This window comes from Trachinotus anak, unplaced genomic scaffold (genome assembly GCF_046630095.1).
Source record: "Trachinotus anak isolate AG129_WGS33_773 ecotype Australia unplaced genomic scaffold, CSIRO_AGI_Tana_v1 ptg000011l, whole genome shotgun sequence".
Classification (NCBI taxonomy): Eukaryota; Metazoa; Chordata; class Actinopteri; order Carangiformes; family Carangidae; genus Trachinotus; species Trachinotus anak.
The window spans coordinates 30085017-30102678 of record NW_027273862.1 but is presented as its reverse complement, the minus strand read 5'-3'; the positions used below and the strand labels follow the sequence as shown (position 1 = coordinate 30102678).

The following is a 17662-nucleotide window of genomic DNA, read 5'->3' as shown; positions in this document are numbered from 1 at the left end:
TGGCGAGAGGTTTTGGTCCTGAAGGACCGCAGCCTCCTGCCAGAGGGGAGTGTCTCAGAGTGACACTTGTCGGCCTCGGTTCTCACGACCCTGCGCCTCACTGCTCGGTGCCGCCCAGCACCGCCACCGTGTGGAGGCCACACGGTGGCGGTGCTGGGCGGCAGCGCGCTCGGCTGCTCCTCGGAGCTCCGGATCTTATTGGTCCGTGCGCGTAAAGCGCCTCTCGCCCGTCCTCATGCTCTGGTTCTGGCTCCGCGGCCTCAGTCTCCTGCGGCGGTGAGACCTCTGAGCATTGCTGCTTCAAACTGGGACTGAAACTGGGCTTAATGGAAAACGTTTGGTGAAAAAAAGTTTTTCTGTCATGTCCAGCAGTCTGTCGGTGAAAACCCTGGAGGACCTGAGCCTGGACCCGGGCTATGTGGCCGGGGATCCCTGCCCGTCCCTCAGCCTCTCCTCCTCCGGCACGTCGAGGCAGTCTCAGCCACACAGGAGCACTCCTCACCGGGGACCCTGGTGGCAGCATGCCGGCTCTCTGTACAGCAGGAACGGCAGCTGGGACACGGTGAGCACGTTGCCGGAGGACGCGGCGGAGGTCCTGGCCAAATGTCCCTGCCTGCCGGAGCTGGAGGAGTATCCCTGGACCGAGCAGGAGCTGCGGGAAGTCGTGCGTAAAGTCGCCGGCTCAGACTCGTCGTTCACCGGGGAGGCCGTCCACCGCCTGTCCGCGCTGCTCCGCAGGGCTCTGGTGCGGGTCTCCAGAGAAGCGCAGCGGCTGAGCGAGCTCCACAGACGCTGCACACGCCTGGAGGTCCGGAGCGCGGTGCGGCTGGTGCTGAGCTGGGCTCTGGCCGAGCGGTGCATCTCCTCCGCGGTCCAGGCCGTGTCCCTGCACTGCATGAGCTCCGGGGACATCGCGCGTCAACGGGGGGAGTCGGCACGCTGCGGGCTGACGCTCTCCGTGGGCCGCTTCTTCAGGTGGATGGTGGACACACGGGTGTCGGTGCGTGTGCACGAGTACGCCGCCGTCTGCCTAACGGCGTGCCTGGAGAGTTTGGTGGAGGAGGTGGCGGGAAGAGCGCTGGCGGCGGCCAGGCTGACCGCGGATGACGAGCAGGAGCAGTGCGGCGGGGTCACCTGCTGCCCGGTGACCGCAGAGGTGCTGGAGGCAGCGGTCAACAACGACACGGAGCTGTGGGGCCTGCTACAGGTCTACGAGCATCAGATGTGTGGGAAAAATGCCAATGGTGAGTTCAAGTACTTCATGGTTACTTTTACATCATAGAATAGATATATTTCAAAATATCTTGTTGAAGAGGCTGATAGTTTTATAGACTGGTCAGGTCTCTGACAGGTGAACGGCAGCTGCAGTTCTACATTTTTCTTTCATTTTGTTGAATCCTAGTTTGGAGGAGAAGAAATTAGGCAAAATAATCCAAGTGCATGCATATTCAATATGTTGGCACATGTTGGTGTATTATTATTAGTAAATGTATTCTGATGCTGAAGTTTTATTTCAGTAGTGACATTTTAAACTTAACAGATCTGATCTGAAACATGTTTGTGCATGTGACATTTTTATGGTTTTCACTTAAGTGACATGATTTTGATTCATGTGCAAAAGCTTCACGTCGGATGCAAAGGGACAGTTCCCAGGGGAGCGGTGACAATGAGTCAAAAGTCACATGTTCATCAGTAAAAACAATCATGACCCATCCGCCAAAAAAAGCACGTGTGTTTTGAATTCACATGTGTGTTCTCACATGTGACTTGACCCCACAGCATCAGGCGGGATTAACAGGAGAGGCTGCTTGTTCCTGTCTGTTCCCTCTGTAACTTTTTCTTACCTATAATTTGTTAGAAACATGATGCCGCCTGGAAGACTTTGATGTATGAAGTGTCAGGTCCTCCTGTGCTTCTGTACATAACGTAATCTTCTCATAAAAGATTTCTGTCATCATTGTTTGTAAAAAAAAAAAAAAAAAAAAAGTCCATATTCTAAGATAATGTGTCTCCTCCTGCACTGAACAGAATAATTTAAATTGTCCTCAATTTAACAAATAGAAAACAATGATATTGTTATCATACAACTACTACACCTCCCATGAGGCCTTCACGGGACGACCCCAATAGCTGAGACTCTTGGGTAATGTCTTGGGAGCTGAGCTGATCCCATCTGGAGAAAAAACTGCTTCCTACTCAGTGCTTCGTTAAAGCAGGGTGGTATTACAGAGCTGTAATGGTGGAGTGAAATTGCTCAGAAAGTAGTCTAGATAACAATAATAGATAATTACTGGTTTAAGAAGTCTACCAGTACCATGGAGAGAGTGATGGGAAAACCCCCTTCAGACAGGAAACAGGCATTTTGGATAATAACGGACACGGAAGTGGCAGATCATTCCTGATAAGTGTCTGTGGTCATATACTCACTGAGATAAACTGTGTTCAGATTAGTTTTAGTCCAGACATGCACAGTCATTCTCCTTTAGATAGCCGGAGTATGTTGGCCTTTTTTGTTGAAGTAACTGAAAATCGTTTATTTTGGTCTCACATCTAGCTGCTGGTTTGTGAAGAACTTTATTACCCCCTTTATTATTGCTCGACGTGCCCAACACAGGTAGAGTCCCACTTAAATCTAAACATCACTTAAAGGCACCTTGTTTCTCTGCGCACTGCCTTCTGCAACACAGACTTCATGCTCACTCCCATGAGAGCGAACAGGAAGGAGCAGGTAAAGTAAATGAGCGAGTGTTGTTAGCCTCTGACCCACGCAGGCGACACAAAGGAGCTCTCATTCCCGCTCAGGCTGCAGGGCGCGAGGTTCACGGCTCCCAGTGCCGTCTGCTCGGCTAAACAAACAGCCAGTGTAGCTGCTGTCCAGGCGGGAGAGGCAGTCTGTCACCCCACTTCAGTAACAACACACACACACACACACACACACACACACACACACACACACACCAAGACAGGATGCACCCTGTCTCCTCGTTCAGGTTTTAATAAGGACATAGTTCGAGGACCAAACAGCCAGTCTGATCTGATGATCAAAATAAATCCCAGCAGTGAAATGTGAGAAAATGCTTCCAGTCTGTTTTGCAGAGATCTTGCTGAGAGTATCCAGACACACAGCTTGTAACGTCATTATCTTCCTGACATCCCTACAGAAAGCAGATTTACATTACTACTGAGCCAAGTCATGCCTGAAAAGATCAGATTCAATCGTTCACTCTCCTTTTGACGACCTTTATTTTTACTCTTTTATAAGGTCTGTAGAGGGTGTGCAGGGTTATTAATGCAGCTATAAGCCATAAAAAACAACTGCTTTTGGGTTGTCACGCTGTGGAAAAGCACAACGCTTTGCAAGTACCTAAATTCATAGAGAGTCAGCTGTAAATGTTGGTAAGCAGTTAAAAAAAAAAGGTAATGGGTTCCTCAATTTGTAATGAACAATCAGCAAAAGTCAGTCACTTATAAATGTTCATGAATTATTAATAAAGGGATCTATAATCCGTCAAATGTGAATAAGCAGTTTGTGAATGGCTTTTGGTCCAGGTGTCCTGCAGAAGTGGTCAAACAGACCTTCCCCTAATGAATTAAAAGGATAAAAAGACCAAAATGTTGAAGGATCTTCCACAGCTTGGAAACTCCAAAGTTGTTATTAATGTTTTATAACTGATCTATAAAGTCTTAGTAGAGGATTTATTAATCATTAATAGCTTGTAAACCCTTTATGAATGATGAGTCCTCAGAAAGTGGTGCAGCTTTAAGTGCAACACACATTATCGGCTTCATGTGGCATCATATCTGTAGCACATGTTAAACATATCATAGGGACCACGGAGCACGGGGGGGGGTGGGGGTGGGGGGGGGGGGGGTACAGTGACATATCCTGGTGTATGGACATGTGTCGCTCTGCGCCAGTGTGTCGTTGCCCCTCAGAGCTTGATGAATCCTGTTGGTGTTTATTTACTGCTCCGTGTTGGCTGAACAGGAAGTGGAGACAAACAGCTGGAGAAAGCGTCAGATCACAGAGAGCCGGGAGTAATCCTACACTCACTCTGCTACCAAACCTCATATAATGTTATCTCCATCTGGCCTTTATGTAAAACTATAAAACAGAAGGAAGAAGTAATTTTCAAGGCTACAGTGTTTTCTCATGCTGCTGCAACCGGTCAGAGGTTTTAACTCTTTATTTATTTATGCATGGCAGAAAAGTGAAGGACAGAACCATCACTTGCAATCACATGCTAAATGATTAATCATCTCGGTGATGAACAGCTTCAATTAAACACTAGAAGTCACTGTGACGAGAGGGAACACGAGTCTCTGTCAGGGGGAGCCTGTTTGGACGGTTTAACGAGACGTAATCTGGCTCTGCTCTGCTGTTATCGCCGCCTCGTCGCTGCCGACCCCTGGCTCTGTGCTCACGTCTGTAAAACCTTGTGTCAACTGTGCGAGAGCCTGAGCCAACAGCGTCCATCCACGCTGGCTCCAGACATAACGCCTGCAGGCTTCAAACCAGATTACACTACCAAAACAGAGTCTTCCCGCCAATTCTGCCTGCGTGTTTGACATGACTCCGGGAGCTGTGTAAAGACTTTATTTACGCCCACACAAGTGAAAGTGCAGGTTCGACTGAGAGTGTGGGACAAACTTATTCCTGCATGAGATGAGTTTGAAATCCTGCTTCTGCTCTGCATGTGGTGTGTGGGCGGTGGCAGCCTGATAAACAGTTCATCCTTTCAGTCTAACTTTGTGTTCATGTTTGCTGGTTTTTCTGTGAGTGTTGTGTTGTTTTGCTTTGCTTTACCACTCAGTAGCATGTGATGTAGTATATCTACGGTGGCCCAGAGAGCTGAACGCACTGCAACGCAGCCGGGTTCACCATTTCTTTGTGTCCCCTGGAAACGCTTCTGTTGTGTTGTGTCATATTTTCGGTACATGTGTTCTGAATTTGTTTGTGTTTTCTAAAGCTGCAGTGTGTTGTGCTGCTGTACAGCTTTGTTTGACCTTTAACCTTGACTTTGGTCAACTTGTTTGCTTTAAATGCACTTTATGAATAGATTTGACTTGACATTACACCAACAACCACGGCTTTCTTTATGATGTTCTGCCTCTTCGTATTTTTGCTCAGGTGCTTCTCAAGCTGAGCCTGTACAAATACATTTATGTGAGATGTCAGTTTGGATCTTTATTAAGACTCTGCTTTCTCCCCTGGACTCAGCGTAGACTCTGCTGAGGTGGCCCTGACCTCCAAGACACACACACACACACACACACACACACACACACACACACACACACACACACACACACACCTTTGGCCCTCTGTGGCTCTGTTGTCCCGACCAAACACTTGCAGCATTATACCACTCAGCAGAAAAGAGCTGTTGTTTTCAGGGATGGTGACTGTGCCTCTGTTTTCATTTGGGACACACAAGCTCACCGGCGCGCACACACACACACACACACACACACACACACACACACACACACACACACACACACATACACATACACCAGACACACACACACACTCACTCACTCTGTGTGGATGCAGTTGCCAGCTTTGGGGATTTTAAGCGTTCTGTTTTTATTCAGCTGCACATTCACAAGGAGCGAGTGGGAGGAAATGACTTGATCACTCATGATTCTGAATGTAAGCAGGGCAGTGTTAGACAGTGTTAATGTGTGTGTTTGGGGGTGGGGGGGGAGGTCAAGACTACACAGGTAGGGATTAGAAAACAGTGATTTGTGCTTTGTCCACTGCAGACTGGTCTCCTGTTGTGTGGTCATGAATAGATGCTTGTTCGCCACCTCCTGTCTGTAAACACAGCAGACTAATCAGAACCAATTATCTGCCACACTCGCTTCTAGTCGGACCAAAGATTTCTTTCTTCAGGTCCACACAAGACCTGACTTTCAGAAAGCAGAGGCGTGTTTTCCAGGTCAGTGATGAATCTGTTCAGGCAGATGTTTTGAGATTTCGATTGGATTTAACACAGATGCACAAAAACCTTTTTATTACTGCTGCTGCACAGAGCTCATGTTTTCTGCTCTAACACTCTTCAAGGAAAGTTTAGTCCCTGTAGCTCCCCCTGCACTGGTCAGCTGATGGATGATGCTTTCAAATGCATGCATTCAATTTGGTCTGATCAAGAAACAAAACAGTACGAACTGAAAGTACTGTGCTGCTAACTGGACATACAGCCCTCGGGTGCCGACACTCAGCTGCAACTGGCCCGACTCAGTCGGCTAACTGGGATTAAAACCTTTACCATCGTGGTGTTTTAAAAATGTGATGTTTGTCTCTGTTCTAGTGTAAAAGGAAAGATTAATGGATCCTTTAAATATCCAATTTTTTTACACGTTTCCTGTCTTTGATCTCCATCAGAAGATATATCTGTGTTTTAAGAACTAAAAACCATCTCAGTGTAGTTTTACATCTCCTCTCTCAGACTTCTCTCTGGAGCTGTAGTAACATCAGGTCAGTCAGCCAATCAGAGGAGAGGATCTGAGCCTCTAACTGTTTCTGAGTGACTAAATAAAAAATACAGCAGATTTCAGGTAAACTCTCAGAGAAACCAAATTCTGCAAGGTTGGATGGTGGGTCCAGGTGGGCGGGGCTTGGAGTATGGCTGAGGGTGATGACTGCTTTGTTGTGACATCACAAAGTTCCAGAAGTCCTGACAGCTTGATATCTTTTCTGCAAAGCTAACATTTTAGCTTGAGAGGAGCACTAGTAGAAAGATCAAGTGGGTTCACCAAAATTCAATTTAATCATCGCCTCATCGCCTGGATATTGTGAACAGCGGACTTGCCACAGTTCAGTCGGGCGTGTGTCAACTGTTAGAGGCTTTGGCTGTTTGTCACATTGTTCTCACAAAAGCTGTTTCCATTGTGTGCGAGATCAGGAGTCAGCAAATACCCGATTCAACAGGGTACAACGGACGGGGGGGGGGGGGGGGGGGGCATTAGTGAGCTCTGTGAGCTGTGGGTTTCACGTGGTTCTGTCTAAACCAGCTTAAAGCAAAACTGTTTTTTCTTGTTTTGGAAAAGACAGAACATTTCAGAGCTCAGAGTCAGTGTAGATGAATCATCTCTCATTCTTTTTTTTGGTCGGACCCCACCTTTTGTTTTTAGCATGTGATGCTTGTTCTGCTGAGAGTGCTGAGCATGCTCACAACAACATGTTCACGAAACAACTAAGAAAAGAGAATCACTGACTTTTCTTTGTTATTTTTGTGTGTGTGTGTGTGTAGGTGAGCTGTCGCTGCCAGCCCATGTTAGCCTGTACACAAAGGTTCCTGAGGATTCAGTGGAGAGCAGGGAGGATGCTTACATCCAGCTGGAGCTACGAACGCTGGAGCAGGCCCTGCTGGCCACCTGTGTGGGCAGCATCGCAGAGCTCAGTAAGTGTGTGTGTGTGTGTGTGTGTGTGTGTGTATGTACTTGTACTTGCTACATAGTAAGGACCAAAAAACATATTTTACTAACAGAGTGAGGACATTTTGGGAAAGTGAGGACATTTTGGCCGGTCCTCACTTTTTGAGACACCTTCAAATCACATTTTGAGGGTTAAGACTTGGTTTTAGAGTTATGGTTAGAATTAGGTTTAGGTTAAGGTCAGGGTCAGGGTTAGGGTTAGGCACTCAGTTGTGATGGTTAAGGTTAGGGTAAGGGGCTAGGGAATGCATTATGTCAATGAGTGTCCTCACAAAGATAGAAGTACAAGTATGTGTGTGTGTGTGTGTGTGTGTGTGTGTGTGTGTGTGTGTGTGTGTCATTGCTGCCACAGTCAGCTCCTGTGTGTACTGTGTGTTTGTTTAAACTGCGACTGGTGTCGGGCTCCTGGGACACGTCGTCAGCCGCTGCCAGCTCCCCCCTCGGTTACATAAGCCTGTGGCTTGTATCCAGAAAACAAGGGCACCTTCACACCCTTGCAGGCCAGCGTAGCTCATTATGTGAACGCTCATTAGAGAAAGAAAATAAAAGATCTCAGTAATTTATGGACCTGATGACATGTCAGTGTGAACACAGAGCACTATTCTGTCTGTTTCACTGTAAATTCATGTCATATTGTTTTTACAGCTTTCACGTTTCTCCCTCGTAGTAACATTTACTTTTTTAAAAAAGAGACAGAAACACTTTTTAGCCATAGAATTAAAAAAGACTTGTGTTAATATTTTCATTTTTATGAAAAAGACAAACAGTGTGTTTCACCACAGGCTTCACAGGAACGAACCAGGCGACCTTTGTAAACCAGTGCAGAGCTGTAAAACTAAAAAAAAAAAAAAAAAAAGTTGCATTAACATGAGAAAGAAACATTTTTAGTGCCTGTTTGCTGCAGGAGTTGTGTGAATTCTGTCAGAAATAAACAACATATAGAATGGTTGTTGTGTGTGTGCTGTTTCTCTGCGATGGTGATGTTTCCTGTCCGACCGTCCTGCAGGTGACCTGGTGTCTCGAGCGATGCACCACATGCAGCGCCTGCGCAGCTCAAGCCCCTCCATCAGCCCCGCTCGTTCAGCCAATCAGCCGTCGGCCTCCTGGGCCCCGGACGCCCTCCGAACGCTCTACTACTTCCTGTCCAGCCCGCAGATGGAATCGCTGGAGAATCCCAACCTGGAGCCTCCGAGCGTGACGCTGACCAGAGAGAGGTGTGTGCGATGTCTGAGGCCTCATTTCACAGAGCTCAGATTAGTAAATCACCACATTAATTATGAGCCTGTTATTTAATTACTGCAAACAAACAACAGCAGATTGTCAGTTTCTATTAGTCTCTGTTTGCATTTTCCACTTTTCTTCCTGTCATCCTGCCTCATAGACAATTTTAAAATCAATACAAACACTGAAGATGAGTAAAATAGACAAAATGAAGAAGTCTTCAAATCTTCCTCCAGGCCGTTCCTGCTCCTCCCTCCTCTCATGGAGTGGATCAGAGTCGCCGTGGTGCACGCTGAACATCGCCGCAGTCTATTGGTGGACAGCGATGATGTCAGACAGACGGCCAGACAGCTGCTTCCAGGACTGGACTGTGAGCCCAGACAGCTGAAGTAAGACACCAGTGACTGCTCCCTGACTGTGCAGCCGTCTGTCGGCGTGCACCGTATGAACCGCGAGGTGGATGGAGAAACCCAGAACAACAGAACCAGCAGCTGAACGTTTGTGCCTCTGGTTCTCTGCAGGTCTCAGTGCTGTTTCCAGTCCTTTAAGTGTCTGGATGCAGAAGCTGCTTCAGCCAAGTTCCAGCTGGATCTGGGCTTCAGGATGCTCTCGTGTGGCCGTGCAGATTTAGTCCATCAGGCCACGCAGCTCCTGGGAGCCGAGAGGGTTAACACCATGGACGACCAGGTGGGAGGAGTGAAAGGTCACCATTGTTTGTGCTGTGTCTGAAGTACAAAGTTGAAATAAACAGAGAGTACTGTAGATAAAGTCAATCAGAGCAGGAACAGTGGATTCCATCCTTGTTTTTGATCCTTTTCTGTAACTCTTCACCCACCTGTGGCCTGCTTCAATGATAATAAATGTCTGCTGTTGGTCGTTAGAGCTTTGCAATGAATTCAGACATAACATTTTCAAGGATTTATTACATTTTTGACCAGCAAAAGTATGTAAAGACAGGAAAAACACTGTATTTTTTTAAGGTTTCAGTTGTGTACTCTGCTGTGTGATTAATTTTACAACAGGGTGCTCTTTTTGAAAAATCACCATAATGACCAAAATGATCTAATCTACCTACACACACAAATCTATATCCACATATCTATACACAGTTTACTTGTTCATAGTTGTGTAACTTTTCATGGTCCCAGCAGTCGTTCCACAGGCAGAACAGTTTGTTTTGGTTCATCACCATCGTCGCCATCCTTAACACTTAGAAACACTTAAGTTTTGTATAATTTTTATGATTATTTTAGGTAACATATAATTATTTGTGTGTTTGTCGGTGCAGGGAATGACTCCTCTGATGTACGCCTCTGCAGCTGGAGATGAAGCGCTGGTGCAGATGCTCATAGAGGCCGGAGCTAATCTGGACCTGCAGGTAAAACCTCACCTGCTGGCTCAGCTGGTTAGTGTATTTGTGAGTGAGATGACTGAACTGTGTGTGTGTGTTGTTAAGGTCCCGGGCTGCTCTGTCAGACATCCATCGGTTCACCCCGGCAGTCGGCACTGGGTGGCTCTGACGTTCGCCGTGCTGCACAGTCACCTATCTGTGGCTCAGGTAAGAGCTGAATACAGAACAGTAGATAAACTTCAGTGGGTCGATCCTGAGCAGAAGTTAAGGCCATGGTTGAGTTTTTAGTGGAAGCGAGTTTGTTTCCATAAGAACCTGGTTTCACCATCATACAATCATATTTATTGTTTAATAATAAGCACAAAGTGTCTTTATAGAAATAATTCCTGTACTGAAGTGAGATAAATGTTTCTTTAAGTAGAAAACCCTTCAAGCTACATGTATAATCAACCCCAGAGACAATTAAAGGATTGATATGAAGACAACTCTGGAGTTGACTTTTGATGCTTCCACTCTTTGTGCTAAACTATGCTGAGTCCTGAACCGCTTACACAGAGAAGGCTCTGACTCTATGAAATCTTCTGATGGTGTTGTTTCATCATGTTCAGTTGCTGCTGGAGGCTGGAGCGGACGTGGAGGGCGGAGCTCTGCTGGACGGTCGGGAGAGCTCAGCTGAGACGCCGCTGCAGTTAGCTGCTGCTGCAGGTATCTCGTTGGTGAAGACTGAGACTTTGAAATCAATCCACAAAGTCACAAACACATGCACTGAACTGGTGCTGATGCTGTGGTTTTTAGATTTGCTGGAGCAAAATGCAGGAGCTTACTTTTTTATTTTTTAATATATTTATCTGGCACCAAAACTGTGTGACATAATAGAAACACTGACGATGTTGATCACGTTCACATCGGTCCAGGTTTCATGGTTCACATACAGAATAAATAAAGTGTTTTCATCTTCCCAGGTTACTATGAGATGGTGAGCCTGCTGCTCATCCATGGAGCAGACCCTCTGCTCAGAGTGCATGATGGGAATTCACTGACATCACCGCTGTATGAAGATATGAACTGCTTCAGCTATTCTGCAGCACATGGACACAGGTGACACTCAGACCCCTCTCAGAACTGACCAATGTGCTTCTACTTTCATTTAAAACTAGACGAATAAAACAAGTAAAAATCTTTGATGCAACACACTTTACATGTATGTGATACACAACTGCGCAGGAGGGCAGGGTTTCATTTAATATGCACGACCAGACAAACATACAAAAGCGTCTCCTTCTCTCTCCTCTACAGGAACATTCTGAGGAGGCTGCTGCTGCAGCCCCAGCACAGGAAGGAGGATATCCTCTCTCTGGAGGAGATCCTGGCTGAAGGGGTGGAGGAGGTGGAGGTGGAGGTGGAGGTGAAAACTCCAGCACACCCTCAAGCGCCTGACTCCTCGAGCCCTGTTCCCAGGCTGTGCAAGGCCAGGATGAAAGCTCTGCAGCAGGCAGCGTACTACAGCGCTGAGCACGGCTACCTGGATGTAACCATGGAGCTCAGAGAGATGGGTGAGACCACTGAACTGACAACATTTCACCAGTGAATGCTATAATTAACCACAGCTTTTAGTGGTTTCAGAGCAGAACTTGACAGCAGACATATTCTCAGATCTCAGTCGTGTATTATTTTGTCTACCTGCTGTGTCCAGGTGTTCCCTGGAGGCTCCACATCTGGCTTGAATCTCTCCACAGAGCCTGGCAGCTGTGCAGGGACGAAGTCACTGTCTCCCTCCTCACAGAGTTTCCCTCCATCAGGACGGAGGACTACAGCCCCGAGCTGCTCTCCACAGGCATCCCGCTCATGTTCAGCATGTTAGAGACCAGCAAGGTACAGCTGACCGCCTGTCTGCCTGTCTGTCTGTCTGCCTGCCCGCCTGTCTGCCTGTCTGTCTGTCTGCCTGCCTGCCTGCCTGTCTGCCTGCCCGCCTGTCTGCCTGTCTGTCTGCCTGCCTGCCTGCCTGCCTGTCTGCCTGCCTGTCAGTCTGTATTCTACCTTAAACTACACCACAGTGAAGAGGATACCTGCGTGTCCACAAGTCTTTTATGTTTTCAGCCCTGTTTCTTCAGGGTTTAATTATCTGTCCTGTCTAAGAGGCTTCGTACTGCGAGAGTGTGGTGAAAATGTGTTTAACATGACATTGCACCTTTCGTAAAGTTGAGGTTTTTCTCTGCAGGACTACGTGATAACCAAGCGCTTGGCGTCTGTGTTTTCCCACTGCTACGGCCGCTCCCCTGTTCCTCCCGTCCCCCCCATGGACGTCACTCTGTCTACACAGCTAGGTAACACAGGGGATGACTTCCTGTGGTCATTTTTCATTTTCTCAATTTAACACTCGAAGGATCTCATGGACGTCTCTGTCCACAGACATTCACTTCCTCAACAATCAGGAGATGTCCGATGTGACGTTTGTGGTGGACGGACGTCCGTTCTTTGCTCATCGGGTGCTGCTGATGTCGGCGTCTGAACGGTCTGATATCTGCTCTTTGACCTCACACGTACTGAAATCATGACTGGTCATTATCTTAACTCACCTTTCAACACTTGAGCTCAGATTGATCCTAACGTGACCTTTTCAAACAGAGATGGAGTTTTGTGGTGTTAATGTCAAAAACAACAGACTAACGGTTTCTACCTGTAAAACTATTTTAAACCAGTCAAGTGTAGAGCTAAACAAATTTAAAAAAAAAGGGCATTGAATCAAAAGATTATTGGAATATGCACATAAAAATAAAAGGTAAAATTCTGAAAAAGGAATAAGCTTAAAGAATAACAATAACACAAGTGTATAATATAATAATATTACATATAATAATTGTTTTAGCTTGACAGATGCCATAAGAACAAACAAAACCACATATACAAAACTATAGACATAGATATAATTAATGTTATTTATATATAAATAAAATATTTATTCATAAAATATATAAAAAAAGTCTAAATGTTAAAAAATATAATATAAAAATAAAATATATTATTTAAAAGAATTAAAGATAAAAATAATATACAAAACATACAACTGTTTTCTGTGTGGTTTTATTTCTTTTTTTTTATTGTAGCAATTTTTCTTTTATTGCAGCTTGTTATTACTAATTTTCAGCCTTAGAAAAATAAACATAAAAAAAAATCCAAAATTTTTACTGACTTTGGAAAAGTTTCATGTAAAAGATGATGTCATTATGAAGAAGTGTTTGCACACCAGTGATGCAAATTAGCTGACAGATAATTCATGACATGATCTATCAAAATGTTTTTTAATTTTATTCAAACTATAATATTTGGTTTTATTACTGTAATGTGACATTGAAAAAACACCAGTATTTTCTCATTTTAGAAATAACTTTTGGTTTTTCCTTCTCTTCAGGTTTCGACAGATGCTCAGTGATTCTCCCGACAGCATCGTCCACATCAGTCACATGACCTACTGCACGTTCCAGGTGGGACACACAGTTACCGTCTGTCCTGAGGGCTGATGGGGGTTCAGCTGGCTGATAATGAAGAGTGTGTGTGTGTTTCTCTGCAGATGATGATGACGTCTCTGTACTGTGGAGGAACAGAGGGGCTGACCATCTCACAGTCTGAAGCCATGAAGGTAAAATCACTCACCTGTGTCCTGCTGTAGTTACTGGAGTCAGTAAAGGATGTTTTACTGGGCTGAAACTGCAGACAGGCTGTTTGTTCCTCTCATCATTCAGCAGAATCCTTCATTCCACAGGGATTTAGATGTTTTTGATTTGTTTGCAGCTGCTGCCTGTGGCCACTTTCTTCCAGCTCAGAGGTCTGCAGAGGTGCTGTGAGATGAAGCTGTCGCAAAGTCTGACTCTGGACAACGCCGTCAACATCTACCAGACCGCCAAGGTACAAAAATACAACCTGACATGGGAGGAGATAGGACTCTTACTAACCCTTTTTAATTTTATTCTACCTTCATTTTTTTCTCTTCTGAAATGTGGTTAATACTTTTTCTGTGTTAATTTTTACTAATTACAGAAAAACTGGCTAAACAAGTTTTGTTTGATTGGTTTTATTTAAGGTCAGATGAAGATGCAAACATAACATATGAGATCACAAACAAAACTGAGCACTGATTTCCACATGAAATTCCTCTGGAAATCATCAGCTGCTTATTATTGCAACACAGCTAAATAAATCCAAACACCTGTCTCAGAACTGTTTATGTAATCTGGAAATGACGCTGAAAATAAACCTCACCCCTGTCTGTGATCTTATTATATTTCAGGTGTCGCGTGAACTGGTTCTGTTGTGGTTTTGGTTTCTTACATTTAAAGTCTGGACTTGAGAATTAGGACTTAAAACATAAAACTGAACTGAAACAAACAACTTTCAGACAAACTTGACTCAATGGTCGTGATATTTTCCTTTTTTGAGTCTTTTTAAAGGGTCCGAGCCCTTTTTTGCCTGAAATAATTAAAGCCCTGTTCACTTCCTCTTTCTGTTTACTCGTATAAATGAATATAATATAAACAGGAATGTCTGTCTGTATCTTATCACAGTGATGAACTCAGTCTGAGAAATCTTGTTTGTGTGTGTTTGCAGCACCACGGAGCCGCTGAGCTCTGCAGGTTTTGTGAAGGATTCTTCCTGCAGAACATGGACCGGCTCCTGGACAGGGAGGACTTCCACCGCCTGCTGCTGGGTGGGGTCGGGCAGGGGCTGCTCTGCTCAGGGACGGGCACCCAGGACCAGGATCTGCCGGTCCTCCTGAGGGACCTGGAGGCTGCGCTGATCCACAGACTCTACACCCTTCACTCTGTGTGTGGAGAGTAGAAAGACTGCAGCAGCCTCGGCCGCTCTGGACTGAGTTCAGCCACTCTGGTACGTGTGTTTGGGAAGAGTAGCCATACCCTGTGCTCCTACAGGGGTCTGCTTAGGGACAACATGTTAGCGTAGATGAGTAATTGACTGTAAACATTGTCTGTCTGAACACGTTATTCATTTTATTTATTCATTTTGACACAAGGGAACTTTTTTGTAACCAGGACGATTTGACCCAAGTTGATTATGTAGAAACGTTTTGATAATTGATTAAATCATTTATTAAGTAAAATGAACATTTTCTTTGACTATTATTGGATTTGAAGACATCGCCTTCAACTGATGAGCATAAATGACAAGATGATTGATGAAATGGTGATGGAATAATTGATCATCATTACTGCAGTGGAGGTTTCACTTGTGTCAGGACAGATAAATGTTACCTCAGGCCACTTGTTTCAAACATTTATTTGTTACCAGAGCTCTTGTTTCGACTGATGTTTAATCGTTAAAGACCAGAGTCCTGTTAACCTGATGATCTGGACAGAAACGGGCCCATCAGTTCTCAGCTAAAGGACATGAAACTGTCAGATTCACCAAACAACTTCAAGATCATATTTTTAACTCTTTACATAACTGTTGACTGCCGGGGATCAGGGATGTTGTTGACTGATTACACTGGGGAACACAATTTTTGTTAAGTTAGGTCTTACAGCTGTTTAACTATTTTTTGGGTGCGGAATCCAAAATTGGTCTCAGTTTTTCTCATGTCAAGTTTTTGAACTATAGGATCCCCGTTTTCTTAAAACATATAAAAAATAGTGTACTTAACAGATATGTGCTTGTTTTATAAAAATTTACAAATATTGACATACAATGAAATATGAAAGAAACAGGCATGACTGCAATGTTTATTTAACACTATTATGTTTTTACAAAGGATATGGCTACTGTCATTATAATTGTGTGCAGACATGATCTGGAACAAAGGAAATATATACCTATGTAAATAAAACACTAAGATGGAATAGTTACAAGCTTTGAAAACTAAAAAAAACAGCATAAAACGAAGCAGAACTTACAACGGTATGCCCATGGTTACAAGGTTAAGAGAAAAGCCAGAACAAATCCTCTTAATTCCTACTATGCCAGCTTTCTGTTTGCAGATATTGATGGTACTGACCCACTGGGAGCTGCACTCCTCTCACCGCACTGTCTCATTGTGACTGCACACACAAGTCGCTGTTGAGTCCAACCGTGATCAGCTGGCAAGTCTCACTACAGCTGATCAGTGGAACTTATCTGGAGGGTGAGCTGTGGAGAAAAAACTTGACGTGCTAGAATCAGCATGCCAATTTTAGTTTTAATCAGCATAAAAATCTAACTCAACAGAAATTTTTTTTCTAATTGTTCCCCAGTGTTATCTGATGAGGCTACATACATGACATGATGCTACGAGACTGAGGCTAAAGCTAACAGGCTCCATTTGATGAACCATGTAGAAAAGAGCAGTGTTGTGCTTGTCCTGCAGGGAGGAGCTAGTTAGCCCTAGCATTAATGTACAGTATTATAAACAAAAAGTAAATTAAAATGTTATTTGTTCTGACAGTCGTGTTCAGGGTTAACTAAGAGTGATGCACCTGCACGGGCAAAGGCAGTTTCATTTTTTGTTTACAAGTTAGCATATGCTAACGCTAATTAATGCAACACTGGCAATATCATTTGCAGTAGTTGCATTACTGTAAACATGGAACTGAGCTAATCCCTTCAATAAATAAAAAGCAAAAGACAGTCGGCCTAATAATGGAAACACAATCTGAAATCCCAAACCTCACCTCTGCAAAATAATCTAAAGCTACTTAGCTAATGGTAACCCTATGCTAACTCTTGGCCATGGAAGTAAAGCCAAGTTACTGCCATAGGCAGTGAGCTAGTTAGCTAGGCATGCTAATGTTTGTGGCTGACATTAAAGCAGACGAACCCCGTTAAACCCATCCCTCACACTTTGGCTTGAAAATGAGACATCTGAGAGCCCCGCAGATACAAACAGCTGCTGCTCGGAGCTGACAATGAACCTGACGCTGCTTTAACAGAAGGAGAATCACCACCAGAACATTTTCATACACTTTACACGACTACTGGTGAGTCCATGTTTTTTAAGCTTGTCATAAATAGAAACTCTGCTGCAGGTGTGTCAACCTGCTACAGGATTTCTACAAGACATTAACAAGCTAAATGTAAATCCTCTCCAGCTGCATGTAGATAATCACCTCCGGATATGTAAAACATGTACATATATCTGAGAATAAACATTTCAAAAACCCAAACAACTGTCACTCACAAGCAGCTCCAAAGTCAACAGATTTATTTCCTTTAGCACTGAAGTTGTTCACAGTTACATCACAAGGGAATACATTGCCAGTGGTTATCCTGCTCAGTAGTAGCGCTCCGTGCTCCGAGTCCATTCTGTGTGCTCTGGATTCCCACAGTAGAAAAAGAGGAAAGCGAACAATGAAAGGTATTGCTTTAATTTTTCTCTCTTGATAACCCAGCGCCCACCCAGCTGGTTGAGTGGGCGACCCGACCGCCAGCGAGGTCCCTCTGAGAGAATGAGTAAGGAGGATGCACCGCACGGTTACTGTCTGCGCACAGTAATCAAAGAGGAGGAAGAGGGCAAGAGGACGGAGAAGGAAATCAAATTAAAAAACCTAATAAAATCATAAGCAAAAGGCAAATCAAAACAAATGCACATAAAGAACATATACATAAATAAGTGTGGAGAGAAAAGGGAACAGGAGAACAATTCCAACAACGACATGCAAAGAA

The 17662-nt window shown here is 44.6% G+C and overlaps 1 protein-coding gene across 1 annotated transcript; it reads left to right on the top strand.

The window, feature by feature from the left end:
* Positions 1 to 132: 132 nt before the first annotated feature.
* On the top strand, positions 133 to 15756 carry LOC139628275 (ankyrin repeat and BTB/POZ domain-containing protein 2-like). The gene is made up of 17 exons (XM_071489816.1): positions 133 to 1244; positions 7260 to 7409; positions 8450 to 8657; positions 8901 to 9053; positions 9186 to 9351; positions 9953 to 10042; positions 10121 to 10222; positions 10624 to 10720; positions 10978 to 11113; positions 11312 to 11568; positions 11709 to 11887; positions 12234 to 12339; positions 12425 to 12527; positions 13425 to 13497; positions 13584 to 13652; positions 13805 to 13918; positions 14618 to 15756. The coding sequence occupies exons 1-17, from the start codon at positions 362 to 364 to the stop codon at positions 14846 to 14848; spliced, it is 3117 nt and encodes a 1038-aa protein (XP_071345917.1). The 5' UTR covers positions 133 to 361; the 3' UTR covers positions 14849 to 15756.
* Positions 15757 to 17662: the final 1906 nt, after the last annotated feature.